General features: G+C 38.3%; 1 protein-coding gene across 10 annotated transcripts in view; it reads left to right on the top strand.

Moving 5' to 3' along the window:
• The window catches only part of LOC109929848 (proton-coupled amino acid transporter 4), a 224773-nt gene that overhangs the window by 181408 nt on the left and 25662 nt on the right, over positions 1 to 17703 (top strand). For 5 of the 10 annotated variants that reach the window (XM_048597739.1, XM_048597742.1, XM_048597738.1 and 2 more), the window contains one exon: positions 10314 to 17259. The exons of 1 other annotated variant lie outside the window; for it this stretch is intronic. In XM_048597739.1, coding sequence (XP_048453696.1) covers positions 10314 to 10633 — 320 coding nt within the window. In that variant the 3' untranslated portion in view covers positions 10634 to 17259. Of the gene's footprint in view, positions 1 to 5986; positions 6069 to 10313; positions 17260 to 17703 lie in introns of those variants that run through there. 4 more of the 10 variants (XR_007262237.1, XR_007262239.1, XR_007262238.1 and 1 more) reach the window with 4 other exon arrangements.

Genomic DNA, 17703 nt, shown 5'->3' with positions numbered 1-17703 from the left:
CCCTGCACCTTGTTGTCTCGGATTCTCCAGCATCTGCAGTTCCTACTATCTCTGAATTAATAATATTGTTGTGTAGAACCTTTTTGGATGAGTGTCGCTATATATAAAATATTATGTTTGAAAGTGAGGGTGTTACAGTTGAATAAAGGAAAGTATGAAGGCATGAGGATCAAATTGTATGAAGTTTGTTGGGAAAATACATTAAAAGACATAACTGAAATGGACCATAGGGCTGCTCTCTCATTTGAGAGAGATGACTGGTTGTAATTTAACCTGAGGGTCACCACATCTCAGGTGAAGGAAAGAGTAGAGAAGGAGGGACCTTCATGGTAACCTTAACCTGTATGGGAATTGAATCCACACGGTCATCCTCACCCAACATGGCAAAGTAGCCATCCAGCCAACTAAGCTAACTGACCTGACATTAACTGTACATAAGCAATAGGTATTCTTTAAAGAATTATTACATGGCTTATATGCAGCAAGTTGCTGAGGAATAGTATTGGCTAGGAGGGACAGTATGCCCAAGAAAAGAATATTAATGTTCATCATTCACAGTAATGTTGTAACTACCTGTTGACAGAGCAGTTCTATAAATTTGCTCAAAGCAGTATATAAACAAGCTGCAGCACTCTCTACAGTGAATTTTAACCACAACTTTAACTAGAAGACATATTATCAAAAGTAAGATTTCTACTAATTTTCTAATATTTATTAAAAAAACACATTTGAAACTGTACTAAAGTTAAATTTATACTTGTCTCTTATGTAATAAAATGTCACATGGATATTACTGCTTCAGGAACAAGAAGGCTCAACATATGAAGTACTCAGCCTAAAGAAATAATGGAAACTGATTCAGTAATTTTCAAAAGAAAACCATGCTAAATATTTGATGGTCAAAATTTTGTATCGCTCTAAAGAAAACAAAAGGAAGTGATCGGATAGCTTTTTGAAGAGTCAACACCGGTTCAGTGGTTCCAGTAACTGACTTTCTCAGCTTTAGATTCCCTTGTGAATAATTTAACGTTGTTCTTTGAATCTGTATTTACTTGGATCTGGTCTTTCAAGTGACACTGAACCTGTTAATATCAATTTACTGTCAAATCTTGTATTGCAGATTTTGTGCTTACTGATTTTGTAAGTTCGTTTGACTTAATTTTATTAGGGAAGAGTTTCATCCCATTAAATTAGCTTTAAACCCATGCTGACTCTGACTAAAATGCACAAATCATCCAGAATTAACTTGGTTTTCTACATGTATGGAATTATATTTTGTCATTATCTTCATACACTATAAACAACATGATGGACTGAACTGTTGTATTCATGTAGTAACTTATGGAAAAAACATAAAATGAGGCATTTATGAAAAAAGAAGAAAAAAGTTGCTTCTGATTTTATTCAGTAGGATCATTGGCCAAGACGTGGCTGAATGTGGTTAGCTCTGTTGCCTTATAGTGCCAGGGACCCATGTTCAGTTCCAGCCTTGGCAGACTGTTTGTGTGGAGTTCGCATGTTCTCCTTTTGCAGGGTGCTCTGGTTTCCTCCCACTGTCCAAAGATATGTAGGTTATATGGATTGGTCATGCTAAAATTGCTCCATAGTGTCCAGGACTGTGCAGGTTAGATGGATTAGCCATGGTAAACGTGAGGTTCAAGGATGGGGTGGGTCTTGGTGGGATGCTCTTAGGAAGATGGTTGCAGATCCGATGGACTGAATGGCCTCTTTCTGCGCAGTTGGGATTCTATGAATGTTGACTTAATTGTCATTTAATCAACATATTTGCCAGTCACGTCTATGCATAACACACTTTCAGTATTATTTCGCATGCAGTTTGGAAATGCTGTAAGTAAACTCTTTCTGATATCTCTAATAGCTTTTGAAAGTTAAAAAATGTCACTAAATACTTTTTCTGTAAAATTTAGTTTGTAAAGTTAAGTATGCTTACAGACAAACGAGGAACAAGGGTTGGCCACTTGGCCCATCAAGCCTGCTCAGCCATTCAATAAGATTATGGCCTATTTAATTTTAATTGCAACTCTATATTCCAGCATACACCTAATCGTCTTACAAAGCCTTGGAAATCAAGAGTCAATCTACCTTTGCCTTAAAAATATTTTAACATTTTGCATCAGCTGCCTTTTGAGGGAGGGATTTTCTGTGAGAGGAAAAGTATTTCCTCATCTCTGTTTCAAATGGGTGTTCATTTATTTTTAGACTGTAACCCCTAATTCCAGAATCTCCCACAAGAAGAAATATTTTTCTACACCCACCTAGTTAATTCCCCTCCGGTTCTTGAATGTCTCAATTAAGTCACCTCTGACTCTTCTAAACTCCACATGATATAGTCCCAGCCTGTATAGCCTTTCCTCATAAAGGAATCAACTCATTCCAGGTAATAGTCTGAACTGCTTCTCATGCATTAATATCCTTCTCTAAATATGGTGACCAATACTGTAAATTTTACTCCAGATGCAGTCTCACCGATGTTCTGTGTAACTGAAGCAAAATCTCCCTGGTCTTGCATTCAGTTCCATTCACAATAACACAAAACTTCTATTACCTTTCGCTAATTACTTGCTGTACCTGCATGCTAACCTTCTGTGATTCATGCGCTTAGACACCCACATCACTCTACATCTCAGATCTCTGCAACCTTTCACTATTTATGCTTCTTTTTCATTCTTTCGTCAAAATAGAGAATTTTTCACCTTCCCACATTTATACTTAATTTGCCAAATCTTTTTCAACTCACTTAACATATCCATATCCCTTTGTAGGTTCTTAATGTCCTCTTCACAACTCACCTTCTGACCTATCTTTGTGTCATCAGCAAATTTAGCTATCTTAACTGCAGATGCTTCATTCCAATCATTTATATAAACTGTGAAGATTTGAGGCCCCAGCACACTCTGCTATACTGCTGGGATACACATGCTGCATCACATTATCTGAAATAAAAGATGCTAAAAATATGCATTGAAAAGAACAATATTCTTTATATGGCATACTTATGTAGTATAGCAAAATTAATTGTCAGTAAGCACTAAATGAAGTTGAAAATGGGAAAATAAGACAAAATAATTATATGCTTTGTACAGTGAAATGAACAAATGAAATCTTCAAACTCGATAGCAGCAATCTCATTATGTTTTACTTCAAAAATGTCCACATGTAGCAGTATATTGTAATGTCCTATTTTAAAAAGATTGAAGTTATTGACCACAAAGACATTTATTTTACTCATAACTTTTATCTCCACGTGTCCCATTTGCAAAGTGCCTTGCTAATTTGTTACCAGGCAGTCAAGAGGGATTTGCCTTTTAAAGATCCAACTTTAAAGGAATTCTCCAAAGAAAACATTTCTTTGAATCTTTACCTGATGAGAAAAATATTTGATAAATAAATAGTCTGGCGACTGGAGTGACTAAGTATTAGGTGGATTATAGTAGCATGTTTCCTTCTTTTGCGTAACCTATCAAGAAAGATTCTAAATGTTTCTCTCCACAGATGCTGCCAGATCTGCTGAGCTTTTCCAGCAATTTCTCTTTTTGTTTTTGATTCAAAATGTTTAATTTAGATTTTAAGCAAACTACTCTTTACAGGTTAGATGAGCTTTTGGTTTGAAAGTCTGTATGTTAGAGTTATGAAGCAGGTATGTTGCAATTTTTTAAAAAAAACTTTAGATCGTATTGCTGGAGGCAGTTGTATCCAAACTGGCCAATGTGCTCTCAAGCTGCCCATGCATTGTAAACGTGCTTCATAGAATCATACAGGACTTTGGCCCATGAAGTCTATATGCCTAAAGTAAGCCACGACACTCACTAGTCCCACTATCCTGCACTAGGCCCATATAGCCTTGAATGCTCTGATACGTCCAGTGCTCATCCAAGTACTTTTCAAAGATTGGAAGGTTTCCCACCTCAACTACACTCCCAGGAAGTGCATTCTAGATCCTTTCCTCTGGTTGGAAAAGCTTTACCTCACATCGCCTCTAAACCTCCTTGCCTTTCTCTTTAAATTAATGCCCCCTAGTTATTGACCCTTCAACTAAGGGGAACCAGCTGCTTTCTATTCACCCTGTCCATGCTCCTCCTCATCTTATATACCTCTATCAGGTCCCCTTTAAAATCTTCTGCTCCAAAGAAAACAATCCAAGCTTATTCAGCATGTCTTCATAGATGAAATGCTCCTTTCCAACCCCCTGCAATGAAGTCACATCCTTCCAAAAGTGTGGTAACCAGAGCTGCACGCAGTGTTCAAGCTATGGCTTAAGTGAAGTTCTGCACAGTTCCAATATAATCTCCCTGTCCTTATGCCAGAACTGATAAAGGCATGTATCCTGTATGCCTTCTTAACTACCCTATTAATCTCCTGTCACCTTCAGGCATTTGTGGACAAGTACCTCAAAATCCCTCTGTTTCTCTGAGCTTTCCAGTAGCCTGCCATTCATTAAGCACTCTCTTGTCCTGTAATTTCTTCCAACGTGCATCACCTCACACTTGTCAGGGTTAAATTCTACATGCCACTGATCTATTCATCTGACTAATCTGTCTGTATCCTCCTGTTGACCTGCATGACTGCCAATGATATCTGAGACACAAGTTACTGTTTGCACACTCACAATACTTTATTACCTTAAAAGCAACCCGATAACATAGTTATGAAACTAAACTATCCTCGGTTGGAAGTGATATTATCTGTCTGACCTCAGGTTGATCAGGCCACATGCAGGGATGGTACTCTTGCAGTCTCAGCTTCAGGTTGTCTCCCAGAGAGTTGGTCATGCCCTTTCTCTGTGTTCTCCTTTTCAAAGTCTGGCTTCTTGAGAGTTGGTAGTTCTGTCTCCAGTGATCCTGTCTTAAATGGTTATAAGCTTTCCTTTTATCGCTGTTCCTTTCTAACCACTGGAATTCAATTTATTGTACAGTTAATTCATTCATTACCTGTATCCATCCTGTGAAATGCTTCAAGTTGATGCCTCATTTCTTGCCCTACTCTATACAATAGGACATGGTGTGTCTACCGCCTGGTGGAGATACCCCTGCTCCAAATGTACTGAGTTCTGTTGTGGTACTGTTAAAGTATTATACCCAGGAAATACCATATTTAGGACAGTCTGTTTCCAGTGAGCACATTATCCTTCAGGAATGTGTTCAACAGTTTCTGTTAATGAGATTAACTCCTTACTGGTTATCAATCTCCTCTGACCTAAGATGATCATCCTCACTGTCAACCACCTGGCCAATCTTTGTATCATCAGCAAACTTTCTGATCACTACTCTTCCTACACTTTCATCTACATCGTTTATGAACATCATTAACAATACAGAACCCAGTACTGATTCCTGTGGAATGCCTTTGGACATTGAGCTCCAGTTACACAAACAGCCTTCTACACCACCCTCTGTCTCCTATCTCTAAACCAATTGTGGGTCCATTTTACCATGTTAACCTAGATCCCATGCACTTTTACATTCTTTGTTTCCTATGTGAAACCTTGACAAAGGCTTTGCTGAAAACCACAGCAACTGGCCTACCCTCATCAATCAAACACTTGGTCACTTCCTTGAAAAATTCTACCAGATTTGTTAGGCATGACCTCAATCTGACAAAGTCATGCTGACCATCCCTGATCAAATTCTGAAGCAGCAACTTAGCCAGCTGTGTTTCTAGGTTTCTACTTTCATCAGGCTGTTACCTGTATATTGATAAAATTGTCATTGAGACGCGATTATAACCAGGCTGCTGTAGCTTTTTCATGAGGCTGAAGAGAACCAAATCTGGCAGTACGGTGAAGAGACCTGAATGGGACTTTTGTTTGCTTTCCTCTGCAGATTGAGGAGAACAAAGTATGTTGATGGGTGCACCAAAGCTTATTGAAAATAATTTGTAAAAGACTCAACAAACTTAGATTGCACTTGATATGCTTATAAGAGTCAACAGAAGAACTTTATGAAGCTTCTTCTTTCTTACATTGCAGGCAAGAATAATCAAACAGCCATGTGAACAAGGCAGAAATAAAAACAGCTCTCTTTTAAAATTCAATGGAGCAAACTATCTACTTTAATCTATCAAAAAAATGAACTTGGATTTTAGCTGCAATATAAACTTCAACAGCGTGTATATAGGAATAATAAATCGTAAGCAATATAGAGAACAGTAGTGAATGTTATGTCTGAAAGTTGCAAAGCCATCATCTAATTATATATTGGGATCAAAAACAAAGTTGCTGGAGAAGCTCACCAGTTCTGAGGAAGGGTCACCGGACCCGAAACGTTAACTGTTTTTTCCTTCACAGATCCTGCCAGACCTGCTGAGCTTCTCCAGCAACTTTGTTTTTGTTCCTGATTTAAGCATCTGCAGATTTTTTTGGTTTTTATCTATTATATATTAATTAGGGTAGTGCCCTTCCAGTCAGTATCTTAACACAATATAATGAATTGTTATAAATAAGCTGAACCAAAACTACTGGCCCACAATGAACATACAGAAATCTCAACCATTAGACTTGCATGTAAAATCCATGATCCTGATGATCTGAAAATAATCAAAATGCATAGAGAAGTGCAACATTATATGGACGTATCAGCCCCACTTTAAGGACATAAGAAATGGGAGTAGGAGTAGGCATCTGGCTCCTCAAACTGGCTTTGCCATTCAAGAAGGTCATGACTGATGTTTTCATGGACTCAGCTCCACTTACCCGCCCATCCAGTGCTCCCTCGATTACTGTTCTATATCTCAATCCCCTTGATCCCCTTTATCCACTTCCTCCAATCTCCGATTTCCCTTTGTTTCCCATTCCACGCTCCTCCACTCTTTCTGATTAGCTGCCCCATTACCTCACACCTGATTTTCCTTTAGTTGTGGAGACTGCATGGATCTTTAAGTTGATGGACAGGATTCTGATTGAGAAGTCCTACCCCCATTTCCAACAGATCCCATTTTGCTAGTAAGGTAAAGGGGTGAGGGTGTGATTGCCAGATGTGAGAATGCTGAACTCATCAGGACCTATGTAATCAACTAATACCAACAGATATCGATAGACCCAATACCATAGTTAGAGAAATGGATTAAAACAGCCCTGAAAAAATTACCTAACTCCGGAGATATCAGCAAGACAGACTACCAAAAAATGAAGCCAGAGGGATCCAACATACCCTGCTTCTATGGACTCCCTAAGGTACACAAGTCAGGAGTCCCATTGTCTCACTACCAGGCACACCAACATATAGACTAGCCAAAAAACTACAATGGAAACTAAAATACTTAATTGACAGCACTACCCACTCCTTCCAAGAATTCCTCAACATCATCAAGGACACCAGAAATCTGAGACAAGGTGAGAGGTTAAGGCAATGGACTGTTAATCTATTTGGGTGGCACGGCCGCTCAGTGGTTAGCACTGCTGTCTCACAGCGCCAGCGACCTGGCTTTGATTCCACCCTTGGATGACTGTCTGTGTGGAGTTTGCACATTCTGCCCGTGTCTTCGTGGGTTTCCTCCCAAAGTCCAAAGCTGTGCAGGTTAGGTGGATTGGCCATGCTAAATTGCCCATTGTGTTCAGCGATGTGTAGACTAGGTGGGTTATAGGGGGATGTGTCTTGGGGGGATGCTCTGAGGCTCGGTGTGGACTTGTTGGGCACTTGGGCTTGTTTCCACACTGTAGGGATTCTATGAATAGAAGAGGACGAGATAATGATATCCTTCAACATAACAGCACTATTTACATCCATAAACATCGAGCTAGCCAAGCTGTTCCAGTACAATTACAAGATTGGTACTACTGACAATGTGGAAAATTGCCCAGGTATGTTCTGTACGCAAAAAGCAGGACAAATCTAAACCAGCCAGTTACTGCCTCATCAGCAGAGTGATGGAAGATGTCATCAGTACTTCTATCAAGCAGCATCTGCTCAGCAATAACCTGCTCAGTGAAGCCCAGTTTGGGTTCTGCCTGGATCACTCAGTTCCTGACCTCATTACAGCCTTGGTTCAAACATGAACAAAAAAGCTGAATTCCAGACGTGAGGTTAGAGTGACAGCCCTTGACATCAAGACTGCATTCGACCAAGTGTTGCATCAAGGAACCCAAGCAAAACTGGAATCAATGGTTATCAGGGGGCAAACTTTCTGGTGGTTGGGGATATACTTGGCACCCAGGAAGATGGTCGTTGTTGTTGGTCGTCTGTCATCTCAGCTGCGGAACAGCTGTGCAGGCATTCGTCAGCTCTTCGGCTGTTTCATCAATGACCTTCCCTTCCATCTTAAGCTCAAACGTGGGGATGTTCGCTGATGATTGTACAATATTCAGTACCATTCACAACACCTCAGATATTGAAGCAGTCCATGTTCAAATGCAACAAGATCTGGACAATATTCAGGCTTGAGCTGACAAGTGGCAAATAACATTCACGCCACACAAATGCCAGGCTATGACCATCTCCAATAGCAGACAATCTAACCACGTCCCCTTGACATTCAATGGTGCTACCATCGCTGAATCCCCCACTATCGATATCCTGGGGGTTATCATTGACTAGAAATTCAACTAGACTCATCACATAAACACAGGTCAGAGGCTTGGAATACAATGGCGAGTAACTCACCTCCTGACTTTTCAAAGCCTGTCCACCATCTATAAGGTATAAGTCAGAATACTCCCCACTTGCCTGGATGAGTGCAGCTCCAACAACGCTCAACAGCTTGACACCATCCAGGACAAACCTGCCCACTTGATTTTGCACTACATCCACAAGCATCCACTCCCTCCACCATCAACGCTCAGTAGCAGACGTGTACTGTCTACAAGGTAGAAATTCACCAAAGATCCTCAGACAGTACCTTCAAAATCCACGACCACTTCCATCTAGAAGGATAAGGGCAGTAGATACATGGGAACACGACAAACATCAAGTTTTCCTCCAAGCCACTCACCATCCTGACTTGGAAAGCTAGCGCCATTACTTCACTGTCACTGGGTCAAAATCCTGGAATACTCTCTCTAAATGGCATTGTGGGTCCACCCATAGCAGGTGGACTGCAGCAGTTCAAGGCAGCAGCTCACTACACCTTCTCAAGGGCAACTAGGGACAGGCAGTAGATGCTAGCCAGCCAGTGACGCCCACATCCCGCGAATGAATAAATAGGAAAATAGGCATTCAACTGCATTTCCATGGGTATTCAGTGTAAGGTAGATAGGAAAAGCCCCTTGCAATCAGCAGGGGAGTACTGAATAACTGATGCAGGAGCTAAAGCCTGGAATATGGCTGAATAAGACATATTGTGAAGGCCCAACGATAAGTGATGAAGGGTGCTGGTAAACATCGTGAGATCTTCGCATGACATAAAAGCAGTTATGGACTGATCCTGCAATCACATGATTAACCTGATTGGATTTGTATGTAGTCAATTAATAATATAATTGTTTTATAACAGCCAAAAGTGGGCTAAAAGCAAATATACAAAAGTAACCGGCATCTTGAGTGATTCATTGAGTCATTCTGCCCCAACAAATGTAATAGATACTTCGAGCTTTATTTCATTTCATTTCAATGTGACTCCTGAGGTCTATCCATTGTTGATCCATTGTAGTTCTTAGAGCTAAAGCGATAAAAAGATTTGAGGAGAAAGTGGGAACAGGGTACAGAGTTGGATGATCAACCATGATTATATTGAATAGTGGAACAGGCTCAAAGGGTTGAATGGTCTACTCCTGCGCCTATTTTCTAATGTTTCGATGTGATGGGGAGACCGGTCATGGATAGGTGGCAAGGCTACATGCTTCACTGAACAATTCCCAACCCTCTTCCTATTGGCATGGTTGTAAGATCTAGCCTTAAGAATACTTCTCATATATATGTGATTCATTGTAATATTTCTACTTAAATTGTTTCCTCTTAACTTTCAATAAAACTGCTGGTATTATCATGGATAGGGTTTTCTTAATACAGTTCAATTGTATCTAGTCACAAGGATTTTTTTTTTCGTTTTTTACTTTCATGTTTGACTACCAAAAGGGTTCATATAGTGCTTAAAAACTGTAATCTTTTTTCTACAAAATATCAACTCGAACATGAATTTATAATAGGTGTGTGTGATATAGCACAAGAAATTTCACCCGAATATCTGAATAAATGTACGATTTTGAACCTTTTTTAATGCTTATTGATCTTTCTACCAAATTATTCCTGTAGTTCTTGGGGAAATTCTAGATCTTATCCATAAACATCTCCAGTATATGTAATCAGGTACTTTTGACTTCTTTTGATTAATCCTGTGTATTTCTTTCTGTTTTTTTTCACCAGGTGCCACAGCTATCTTAATTCCGAGACTTGATTTAGTAATTTCATTTGTTGGAGCAGTCAGTAGTAGTGCTTTGGCTCTCATCTTTCCCCCCTTGCTGGAGATCATCACTTTTTCTGGAGAAGGAATCTCTGTCTGGTTGCTCCTTAAAGACATCTTTATTGCATTGATTGGAATCATTGGCTTCCTGACTGGAACATATGTGACTGTTGTGGAGATCATCTACCCAGATACAGCATCAGTAGTTAAGCCTACTACAAGTTCTTCCATCTACTTTAACTCTACTATATTGAATTCTTGGGCCAATAATTCAAGCTTATGAGCAAAAAGTACTTTGGAGCTGCTATATTTCGAGGAATTATGGGAACTATCTACAACTATGTAGCTTAGAAAACAATGAGTGAAAATGGAAATACTACTTAAATTGAATGCTTAAGCTGTTCACTACAATTTCAAGGATCTTACATACTTGCATGTAAGACATAATAGTTGTTGAGAATTTGGTTGTAGCTGCTTTGTAAATTATTTTTGTGTTGGTTGTGTGTTTGGCTCAATAAAGTAGGCACTTTGTATAATGTGACAATGCTGCTCTGTGGCAGTTGTATATAAAGGTGGGTGACATAGGTTGGCATGCAGGTTGTTTTCCCCCTTTGCTTGTGAGATGTATTTTTTCTGCTCAACATCTCTCTAATGCTATGCCAGAAATAGGAACATGACTGAAGAGTTGTAAAATTGAAACAATGTATTCCTTGGTGCAGTACATGATATATTTTATCCCAGTTCTTTTGTATCATATATTTTAACCATAAGGATTAAGTCAGAGATAATGTAAAAACATATTGATTTACCCAGTGAAAATTGGGAGAAGGAGTATGACAGTGTTCTCATAAAATTTTTGTAGTACTCCCCTCTGATTCTGTCATCCTGTAAACTACACAGTGTAATACCTGTCCCTTCAGAGTATTAGGATAACAGCAGAACACCCAATCCAGCAGAATTAGCGCAATTAACCTCCTGTAACACTTCAAATGTGCTCTGCTGACGCCCTCCACTCCTGAACTTCTCCAAAATAAAATGTTTTGAGAAATTTGGCAACAAATGAAATCTGGTTTTATTCAGACATTTGGAGACGGAAAGGACTGCAGATGCTGGAAGCTAGAGTCAATAAATGTGAAGCTGGAAAAGCACAGCAGGTCAGACAGCATCAAGGAGCAGGGATTTCAATGTTTCAGTCCAAAACCCTTCGTCAGGACGGAGTCTGGTTCTATGCAGTAGCCTTCACGTGAGTATCGTGCATAAGTTCAAAGCTAATATGGTATCAGCCCAGCAACTCCAGCTGAAACTTGCTACACTCCAGTTCTTAGACCTATGGTTTGAACTCAACCTTCAGTGACGTCCACATATGAATTTTATCAATTATAACTTTTTTCAAGTTTTCCATTGAATCTCAATATAGACCATGCAAATAGTTGGTCTAACACATGGGGGGGTGGGTGTGGTTGAGAAGTAAAGGAGTAGAAATTATTGTATGGACATGCCAGCTCACTACGCTGTATGAGATACTGTTTATGAGGAGGGTTGCTGCCATCATCTTCTTTAAGCATAGGAAACTCTAGGGCCTAATTGGTCGATGAAAACCACTTCCTGGTCTAGTAGAAGACTTTTTACTAAGTTACCAAGATATAGTTTATTGCATGTTAGCAACTAGTTATAGGTTACATTGGTATAATAGATAATGTTACAGAGACTCTGAGGAGGACCAGATGTTGGGTCACACTCCCTCAAGATTCTAAATTGTTTCCACCCCATATGTTCATATGATAACATAGTAGATCATGCTTGTACATGCCTCAGCATTAACTCTTTCAGTTACAAATACAACTGAAATCCTCAAAGAATGATACCATGTTTCTCATATTGATACCACTTACTAAGGTATTCAACTTCATTTGTGCCACCAGATACCAGAATGGTGTTTAAAGACAACAAAAGCAGGAATATTAAAAGTTAGAAATTAAAGCAAGTACTATTGTAGACAATATCTGCAACTGTTTGATTGAGCTCTAATCTTCTAATATAGATTGTAACTTTTTGATTTGTTCACTAACTTGTAATCTATGTAAAATCTCCTTTGCAACAACTGTTGTTTTTGTTCCAATATACAGTTTAATATGGAGTGCCTATGGAAAAGGGAACAGACTTAGAAAAATACAGATTTCCGAATAAAAATGTAAATGTTGTCACTAATAATATAATACTATTGAAATTTAGTTGTCATTGGGCTCTATAGAGGAGTTGGGATTAAAATAAGGTTAAATATTTCCTTCTTAAATTAACAAAATAGTCATGTTTGTCAGAAGAAAAAGATCAGCAGATAGTTATTTGAGTGTGTAGAACTTTCTCATTGCTAAGATTAATGAGAATAACATTTAGCTATTTTAGAAATAAGAGTGTAGAGATATCCATCTGCTTAAGGACTCAATTTATGTCATGTTTTTACAAATAACCATTATTAGCAATTGCTGCTTATTCTGCTAAAATAAACTGAAGTACTGTATTTGATCATTCTAAAATTGCCCCCACAGCAGTCAGGAAAAAAGGATGCCCTAGAGTTATTTAAATGATATTCGGCTTCATTCAAATAAGTCATCTGTTAGTAACTTTGGACTGACAGGGGACTTCTAAACCTACTTCTGCTTGTATTGGTTGCTCAAAAGAGTTCAAAATTGTCCTGAGTTATTTATGGGAATGTAGAACAATTTCTGCTCTGGGACTGGTGAATAAAGTTACTCTGCCAACAGGAGTATGTGGTTCAGTGCACCACTGGGGCTGCGAGAGGAGTAATTTGTTAATTAGCAGCACATTATAGCATCAAGCAGTAATGATGCTGTAATTATCATTCACTCTGCACAAAAAAAGCAAAACAAATTCATCACTTTTCTCAGTGGAACAGCAAGGCAGAAAGATAGTTCCAGGCTCCACCAAGAAAACTGACTTCCTCAGGTCTAGGGCATAATTACCTACATCCTTATAGCCTTGCATGCTCCATATAAAGAAATTGGAATGTACATAAACAGGAAGGACTTCCATTGACTGACCACCAGGAACCTAGAGGAGTGTTACCTTTGGAGTCACTCCTCTATAGATCTCTAGCTGACAAGCAATTAGAGTTAGGAAACAAAGGTTTCACTGTCAATACAGGTGTTCAGGCATTCTGCAATATAACCTTGAGAGCCAGTGTCCAGAATCACTGTAATTTATTGCATGCTCTATAATTTTGCCCTACAAAAGTGGAGGCAGCATTCAAGACCAAGATAAATAGTCAAATCAAGATTGTCAAGGAAGACCAGCCACTACCAAACCTGCCAGACTAATATAATAAATGCTTTGTTAGAATTGTCACCATTCTCTCGCACCAACAGTCTTTCCTACCATCAGCCTGATAAATATCTCCTGCTTCAGCATAGGTACTGGAACTTTCTCGCGACCAAATACCCATGAGACCAAAGAAATTGCACGGGAACAAAATGGTCCAAAATGGTTCTCTTTACAGTTCAGAACAAATAATGTGGAAAATGAACTATCATCTTGAGACAAATCCCGACCACCTGTCTTAACAATGCTTTCAGCTAATCTGGTGCCGTTACAAGAATATACCCTAATGACTCAGGCATGTAATTAGTTTAGCAATTTGGTTGGAGAGCAGGTATGCAATCATTCGGAGACAGAAGTGTATGTGTTTCAGTCATGATGACACAGTCCTGCTACCCTGCAGGAGAATACAGTGTATTGGTGATGTGACGATTTGATTGCACTTTGGGCCTTAAAAGTTGGAGAAAATGTTGGAATCTAGAGCCATCAAAGCAGGAGCCTGAGCTCCCATTTGTCATCAGAGCTCCATGACCGACGGCCTTGGTACAGTGCTCAGAGATGATCAAGTATTCCATATTTACTGCATTGGTTCTAAGCCTTCTGCACTGATACTACATAAATTGGGAGCTGTCTTTTTCTGAATGTCAAATATTTTATGAAGACTTCTTGGCAGACAGTCTGATACATTGAACGTTTGGGTGGTCAAATTAGCAGTCATCTTTATATGTATCATTTACAACCATACTAGGATGCAAATTCACCCTCCAACGAGCTGTTGCTTGGGCCTGCACACTTAAATATCGTTGCATAGTATGACTCACTGTATACAATGCCCTCCAACTGAGCCTTTAACTAAAAGAGATGACAATTTCTGACCTGACGCCTACAAGGCAGTTTTGTCTTCCTCCTCTGCTGAAACTACACCCATTATTTGTGATGGATTAGGAAACAAAAATAGGGGAGTTAACCGAAGCAATCGAGTGGCAGCAATATCATTTCAAACTGTTTCATATGAGGAAAAAAACAAAATCAGAAGAGAAAAAGGTGACACGAGTACAGACCTTAAGTAGCATGTCCTCTAGCCTCGACAAGTGTGATGTTCTTGATGTGTGCTCTAGCAACTAACTTCAGTGCAGACTCTTTCAGCGAGCTCAGGACTTGTGAAGATAATGGCCCTCCACCTGTATTCTCCTATTTCTTGGTATTATATGCCAGTCAGTCCTACAAAATAAAAGAAAATGTGCTGGTGTGTGGCAGGCTGGAAGGTTTGAAAGGGATTCATGTCAACATTGTATATGTTTTTGAAAGATTCCATAGGTGTGGGTACAGGATGTTATTTGCACCATTGTAGAAGGTGCAAAGTTAACCAGTAACATCAGTAGAAGATTAAATGGAGTGTGTGGACTGAATGAATGAGAGGAGTTGCTAAGCGGAGTCAGAAGACTAGAGCTAAACCAGGGTCAATTGTGGTATAGGCAGCCAGAATAAAAGAGATGTGTGAAAGAATCTGGTCAAATCATGAATTTCCTGAGCCATTGTGTTCATGTCCTAGGAGCAATGCTCCATTACAGTAACCTGCTCTGTCAGTGCTGCTGTGACCACTACCATTGGTTATTTGCCTGACAGCTTTCACCAATTGTCTGGAAAGAGCACCATCTCCACATGAACTTGGAGAACATATTCAAAAACTTAAGGCATGTTGTAGAATTTGTCCAAGCAACTACACTTTATAGCGATGATACAAAGAAATGTTGCAAAGCATCAGCATGTACCTTCTCTTTAAAAAGTGCAGGTTGTTTTAAGTTGAGTCACCAATGACCAATATTCATCCATAATCAGCAAGGTACCAATAAACCACACAAGCTATGCTGTCAACTCATCAATGAAATAATTAAGTTACAAACATCAATTTTACTCCAGCCTCTTGCTGATATTATTGATAGCACTTTGTACCTATTTTCAACACAAGCTGAATTTGAACCTATCAGTTCCCGTGTATAAGTGTGTAGTAACATGTTTTCCTAACGTTTTATCTTACCTTTTACATATTATCTGGAATTTCTGGGGAGGTCCTGTCAAAGGAGTTTGGTAGAATTGATGGAGTTATAGTGGCAGGTTTTGAAAAAACACATTATGCCAGCCATTTTCTAAACTCCTGGACAATAAAAATTATAGAAAAACTATAGTATTCATTAAAAGTCATAATTTGTCTTACCCAGCTGGAGACCTTATTTTCAACATTCAGCATACCAGAGAGTCCATCTTTTATGGAGCTATACATTTTTTCTGAGAAACCAACTGGAAAGGATTTGCATTGAAAAAGCTTTGGTGGAATTTTAACTAAGTATTATGAAGCTACTGTGAAAATATTGTTTATTATTTTCATTGCAGTCATAGCCTTCAAGTGAATGGGAAAATAAATCAAACTGAAGTTCATTGACACTATACACTGAATGATATCAGGTGTAAGTCAATCCCAAGATAATTAAGTTTCTAATACTTGATAAGATAAGCAATATGTGGAATATAATATAATTTTTGATAGCTCATTCAAATGATAAAAATTGTCATGACATATATTTGATATTTCAGAGATGAGAAAGTTTTTCTGTATATATTTGGGTGAATCATAATTAACTGTCATCAACAGTGTGCAGTTTTCTAGAATTCTTTTAATATTGAATTCATTAGTTCTGTTAGGGCTACAGTAGGCATTAAATGGACCATATATCCATCCCAACGTGTTAATTTATAGACCCTTGGAAAAACAATGTAATTTGAACCGTTCTATGAGCCATTTGCATAGGTGAAAGCATTACTATAGCAGTCAGAATTAAAATGTAATTGTTCTCTACATTAGCAATACATATTAAATATAATCCTGTTTCAAAGCACACCAGTAATGACCATGAGAACAGCTTTTTTATTGTATTACAGTTATTAGTACAAATTTGATTATCATGATTAATATTAAATGCAAAAATATGTAACTGGAGATACAAGATATTGTCATCTTTTGAATCATCTTGAATATTTATCATATTCTTGTATTTTCTTTCTTATTAAGGTCTTTCTACACAGGTACAACTTCATTTGCTTAATTGTTTGTGCCCCCTCTGACTTCATGTCATTGTACTTCAACAGTTGTACAGTCAGGTTTAATTATATTCTATTGTTTCATGTCAAAAGTATTAATGTAGACTAGAGTAAAACTAAATATATCTGTTTCTTCAGGTTGATTCCAATCCTTGACGTTTTTAAACTGCTACATACCTGCACTTGTGTCAAACTAGACTGTTTATCTAAAATGATCTACTAAGTGTACACTTATAATCTGATGAGGTATTGGGGTTCGATTACAGGTTAATCCATTATAATCATGCTGTATTTTGTTAACCTATCTAATCAGATAAACTGGCTACAGACTTCTATAATATGTTGATGTAATAATAATGCACTGTTGTAGATAAAGTGTACTGTATCTGATGGTTAGAAAACTTTTAAAATGGTTATATGTTAGAAGACTTTAGTGTAAAATATTTTTGGAAAATTTGAAATATATTTGCTTTTGTAAAAGTTCATAACTACAGCTGTCATTTTTCCTATTATCACAACGTATTTACAATACAGGTCGTTTACCTATTCGTAGAATTTACACTTGACACAGAGATAATAACCTGTTAGATCTGGATTATGGAAGTTTATTTTCTTGACTGCTATTTATTGAAGATTGTGAATAGAGATCCAAAACCAATCCCATCCAATAAGATGGTTAATTGAAAGTAAAACAGAACTATATGACATAAGTTTGGCTCTAAGTGTTATACAATTTTTTTCAATGATTTATCATTTATAAAATATGTCACTGAAATGTCCACAATAACAGCGCAAAAGCTTCAAACTCTTTCCCCTTACCCTTCAACTGTATGAAACAATGCTGATACACTTGATCTTCCCTACACCTGAAGATGTAAGGATCAGAATAACTTCTCTGAAAAAGTTAATTACACAGCTCTGGAG

The sequence above is a fragment of the Rhincodon typus genome, chromosome 6, assembly GCF_021869965.1.
Source record: "Rhincodon typus isolate 14 chromosome 6, sRhiTyp1.1, whole genome shotgun sequence".
Lineage (NCBI taxonomy): Eukaryota > Metazoa > Chordata > Chondrichthyes > Orectolobiformes > Rhincodontidae > Rhincodon > Rhincodon typus.
This window is presented reverse-complemented; position numbering and strand designations above follow the sequence as displayed.